The 5,734-nt window shown below is 43.1% G+C and overlaps 1 protein-coding gene across 1 annotated transcript in view; it reads right to left on the reverse strand.

Moving 5' to 3' along the window:
* Positions 1-5,734, reverse strand: part of TNIP3 (TNFAIP3 interacting protein 3) — an 82,134-nt gene that overhangs the window by 66,301 nt on the left and 10,099 nt on the right. The window contains exon 2 of the mRNA XM_011370778.2: positions 4,127-4,212. Within this exon, the coding sequence (XP_011369080.1) occupies positions 4,127-4,158 (32 nt within the window). The 5' untranslated portion in view covers positions 4,159-4,212. The remainder of the gene's footprint in view (positions 1-4,126; positions 4,213-5,734) is intronic.

The raw sequence follows: 5,734 nt of genomic DNA on the forward strand, positions 1-5,734 counted from the left end.
CACACACGGGTTTTACGCGGGGAGGCAGCACCAGTCCTTCCCAGATAACGGATAACGAGGTTCTCTGGAGAATTCTAATCGGGCATTCTTTCCAACAGTATCTCCCCAAATACTTTCTAGCACATGGTAGGAGCTTTACAAGCGATCGTTGCATCGAATCAAACAAAGAGTTAACGTAGGCATGAAGTCTTAAAAACCAATAGGACAAAAGCTACGCTACGCTCTCTTCCCGGGCGCTCTGTGTAAGCTTGGCCTCAGAAGGTGGAAAGTCTACGTTTATCCCGTGGGCGTTGTTTGCATGGAAGAGGCTTTTCCAAAATGTGTTTTATAGAGTCTGGCTGAAAACTCGAGTTTTCCAAAAGCCTCTTGTCTTAAATTTCTGTGAATTTATCCATCCAATGGAAGTTAATTTTATTGACTATGTTGCACAGAGACACGTGGTTGAGATGCTGCTCTCTTACTTTGGGAAGAAAAGAGACTAAACTAGATTGTCGTCTGGAAGCCCATTATGACTTTGATGATTATTGGTTTGAAGAACTAGAATTTCTAAAAAACTGAGAAATTTGTCTCATGAACTTTAATATCGAAACTATCTAAAGCGTGACTAAGAGTAAAATTTATGAGGAAAAATTATGACCTGTGATGTCCTGTGAGTCATTAAAAATCCTAATTCAGCACTTCAAAATCAATTTCTCTTCTACCCAACAAAACGATATGAATGGACAGAAAATAATCTATGTCTGCGGAAGCGGATGGCACCGTTAACTCCTCCGCAGGGTGGACGGCAACTACATAAATAGCTCGTTATTCTGCCTTTCCAGAATAGTTTAATTTAGGGTCAGATGAGAAGGAGGTTAAAAATAAAGAGGCCAAAAGAATTGTAAAAATGCCGTTGATATCGTAAAAGAGATCACTTTAGCTTTCACTTACCACATATATAGTCTTCTCCCACAAAAACATCTGCCTGCCACCCCATAAACGTCCCTACCCTTCTCTTCCTTTTATGAGAAAAAAAAAAAATGGAGCTTTAAGGGACATTTAATAGCCAGCAGCTGTTTGGCTGCCAAATACTGCATCTGGAGGAGAATGTGCTATTCACATGGAAAAAAAAAACAAACAAAAAACTTCAACTTTCTTACAGCACACCAGTGTTTTGCATAAAGACATTTGAATGCTTTGAATATGGGGAAAGACACAGGAGCTCCTCAAGCAGCAGCGGAACCCAGTATGGGTCCAGAAGGCAAGCCGGGATGGCACCCATTGTGTTCCACGCACGTTGATGCACAGGTTGGATGAGTTTGACACCAGGTAGAAGGGGCGGGTCACGAGAACGTACCGTTCATTTTATTCTTCTGAGATTACCTCTGCTTGGGGCTATAATCCATCATCATCGTTTTTCTTACTAGGTTATCATTATCATTTTCTGAACACGTAATTCATTTTTTAGAAATACGTACATCTCTTAAAATAACTGTTAGTACAGGGAAATATCTGCTTTAGAAATATTGAAATGAGAGCCGGCATTGTAAGAGCTTCTAAACAGGGATGGCCCCAGGACCATGTGTGGAGTGGGGCTGCTTTTAAAACAATGTGCTCTGAGCTTCTCTTAAAGAGAACGTAAAAGCCATGAGACGCTGTGGTTTTGACGGTCCCCCACTGGAGTCCCCGTCATTTCCTCAACTCCTTTACTTTTTGAGAAGAAGCTTGGTATAACCATCATCCTATCAGTACACAAAACTAAAGCGATAGCAAATTTTACCCCTGCAGAACCTAACTTAAAAAGGGTTCAGCTCAAAAAGGAAGGGGCGACTGAGCACTCGCCATTCCGCCCCTGCCCGGTGGTGGCCCGCATCACCCCCTTCTTCCCCACTCCGTGGAGACATGACAGGAGCTGCGGCCGCTCCCTCATCCGTGCAGCCTTCTGGACCCCAAGTCATGTGCACCCTAAAGGTCGACCTGAAAACCATCTCCTGCACATTTAAAATTGCTGTCAAGGGACCTACTTGACTCTCTTTCTCTCAGAAATACAAAATTTTCTCTGCTGTAGAAAAGAATATGTTAACTACCAACTTCTGTATTATTGTCATCATTGGTAGGTAGAATCTAAACATTAATATGCATTGCTGAGGAGAGGCCGGAGAATAGTGGGTACTCGGGAGCTCACCGAGCCCTTATCATTCTCCACGTGGAAGGGAATGGCGTGCGGGGCGGGGGGCGGCGGGGGGAGTGAGGTACACTAGCTCTGCAGGGTGGCTGTGCTGAAGGACAGCCGAGGGTACTCTGTCTTCAAAACACAGGGACAACAGGCCTCCCTTCCCTCCTCCATCCTTCCCCCTTCTCCCTCCCTCCCTCCTTCTCTCCCTCCCTCCCTCTCTCTCTCCTTCTCTCCCTCCCTCCCTCCCTTCCTCTCTTTCCTTCATTTCCTCCCTTTCATCCTTTCCTTTTAAAATGGGTAATATCGTCCCACTATGGACCTGTGCTACCAGAGGCGATGAGGGGTCATCTTCCCTAGAAGTCACTCAGCATCGCGCGCTGTTTTCTAGGCTTCTCCAGTATCCACAGTGTCCTACAGGTTGTCGACAGGGTCAGTTACCCCGCAGACTACCTGTGGTGTAAATTTATATTTTACTTACATTTTATAAAAATTTATATGAAGTGGATTAATTCTTTTCGTAGACCTAAAGTGGGTCATACTGTCGTGTGCTGAGTTCTTTTCTTTAACGTAAATAAAATCTTATCAAAGAGACAAGACTTATACACACAGCAGCACAGTTATAGAATAATAAAGAGTAGTGCATAACAAAGTGCCGAATTTATACAACTAAAGGCTCAAATGCTTGTTACAGATACTGCACGCGGCTGGCCGAGAGCAACAGGAGCAGTCGACGTTTCTGTATTTATTCAGCTTCTAGTCTTCTTCCTTGCCCATTTTAAACTGTTGTCACATCAACTTGTTGTCAACCCCTGTTCAAAATTCTTAATGGCTGCCTGGTGCAGTCTTGATTCTCATACTGGGGAGTCTGCATGGGCCTCTCTTGATGAAGATGCTGACAGACCAAGAACCCTGAGACTATGTCTCCAGACCCACAGGTCACGAGAACCCTAATTTGAGGAACACTGACTTAAGAACCTGAATCTTACTGTCTCTTTAAATCATCTTTCACTTCAAAGAAGCTTTGTCTTTACAGACAAACATTGGCCTATGGAATACGTTAGCCGCTTAGCCTCTCACGCAAGATATGTTTGTATCATACGCCAGATGTAGGAGCCAAACTGACCTGCTCACTGGCCCCTTTCTGACCGTGACATTCTGTACACACTCCGCCTTCAGCCTGGAAGGCTCCCCAACCCGGCCCCGCTTTATGCTCACAGCTAAGACTCTCGCCTTCCTCCGATTTCCCAGAGTGCTTCATCAGTTGGTGGCTCCTTGAAGAAGCAAAACATTCAGTGTATTTGATACTTTGGTGTGTGCATGTGTTTCGTTTCTCAACTGCAAGCAGCTAGAACATAGGATCTGCATCCGATTCACCTTCTGCAAGCAGCTAGCACAGTGTCTTGGACATAAAAGGTGACAAGAAGTCAAAGAAATAACCGCGTGGGTCGGTGACTAGGACAAGGTTTGAGAAATGCCATGGAAGGTTGATAGAATGTGGCGAATGGCTGAGGAAGGGCCTTTTTTAATAAGAGACTTAGTGAATCTCTCACCCTATACCCAAGTTAAGGCTTAAATAAGTCGGGACAGAAAATATAGCTACCTTTTCGCCTCGTTAATGAAATCGAGTTGTTTCCTAGGAGAATATTTGTGCTACTCAAGAGAAATTATCTTAGAGGCCAAACTTGTCAAAGAAAATCTACCAAATACTTTAAAAATCGAATAACCCGCCTCCATAATTCCTCCATAAACCGCCATAATTCTCGCCCCTTGGGTAGCAATGAAAGAATGTTCGATTAGCAATAGCAATCAGAGAAATGAAAACCATGAAAGATGGTTATCCACCACCTTTTTCTTATCTTTCTGCACAGTTCTATCCCTCATAGACTCATCATCTGTGTCGGAAAGCACAGTGCTCCAATTAGAATGTTACTATTAAAGGCAAACATCTTCTAAGTCAAATGTCGTTATTACCTTTCAGAATCTTCAGGCTGATTGGTGAACATTACCACTTTCTCTTTGTGTTTCTCGTTTTTGTTTATGAGTTGTCCACGCGGAATCTAAAAGAAAAAATATATATAAAGGACATGAGGCTTGGATGTGTCTCCAGGGGAGATAACTATGTCGGTCACTAGAGGAGGGAACCGCCTGTTAAATGCATTTTCATCAAAAGCCATGTTTTTATTCTCATGTCTTGTTTTTAGCACTGCCAGTTATGAAAAGGCAAACCATAAACTTGCCTTCCGCCTAGTTTCAATCAAAGGTAAAATAGTGTAAACAAAGAGGCTCAATCTTTCAATTTAGGAAGAGCCTCGTGACAGGGAGAAATTATCCAGGAACAAGTGAAAGAAAGCTGGACATTCCAGCGTACGAGTCATAAGCAGTTAACGCTGTCAGGCTGACATGTTTGTGGTTCACTTAGCCACAGTCCAGGACCCAGGTCTCCAGGTGCCTCACGGCCCAGCGACACCAAGAGCTTTCTACTCAGAACGCCTTTCGTTCTAACTTCGTCTCCTACAGGAGTCAGTGACCATTTCCATGATGTTCAAGGTAACGAGGGAACTGGTAATGTGACCATTAAAAAAATAAAAACTATGTTAAGACAGAATTTTTTACTTTCCATATTTTTCTATTTAATATTGATTACAACTTCAGCACCAGACTGTGGGCAAACATTGTACAGACATCTGTAGCTCATGGGGCTTATAGTAGATTGAAGCATTTGAAGACTTGTGTATGTTTTAAAAGCCAATACCTGCAGCCACTTAACACATTTTAAATGTTTCTGGAAACCGCTAATTGCTACAATCCCATCAGAAAATTTAGGCACGTTGGGTCTGTGGGAACCATGAAGCTAGCTTGTCTGAGTTTTATGAGTTTCTATTTAATTGTAACAACAATCCTCGAAGAAGTTCGCATGTTAAAATGCTCTGAGAAGAATTTGTCTCAGCTGTTGGCAAGCCTTCTGTGCATGGTGTGGGAGGGTGGCTTTTTAAGTTTGTTTTGTTTTCCGCTGTGACAGCTGTTTAAAAGTCATCCATTACCACCATGGTAGCCAGTTAGTAGATGAAAGCAAATGCTTTTCAGGACTGTTGTAGGCACTGGACCACCAACTAGTACAGCTATTTTTCAACCGTACCAAATCGCAAAAGCGCCCACTCTCTGTATGTGACGCTCTGGAAATAGGACGCACTTCTGCAGATGCAGCCAAGACACAGGAGCGTGAGGTGCTGCCTGACAGGGAGTGACTTGCAATAAGTATTTTTAGAAGATGAGGTTTTTAATTTTCAATTAATCAAATGACATGAAAGTGTACTAAGGTTTTAAAAAATGTCTTCGATGGTTTCATTATTTCTAAAATTACTTTTTTAAAAACATGCTAATTTCCCGGCCGACCTGAAATGACACGTGGAGTTCTGGAGTGTCAGAGAATCACAGAATTTGCGACGCTGAGAATGATGACACCATCATTTCACGAGAGAGGAAGCGGAAGCCCAAAGAGGACAATGGTTTGGCTAATTAAGGGCTGGTCTGGGATTGGATGTCGAGCCATTTAGCTCCTGGCCCATGATTCGCTATTGT

This window comes from Pteropus vampyrus, unplaced genomic scaffold (assembly GCF_000151845.1).
Source record: "Pteropus vampyrus isolate Shadow unplaced genomic scaffold, Pvam_2.0 Scaffold174, whole genome shotgun sequence".
In the NCBI taxonomy this organism is placed as follows: Eukaryota; Metazoa; Chordata; class Mammalia; order Chiroptera; family Pteropodidae; genus Pteropus; species Pteropus vampyrus.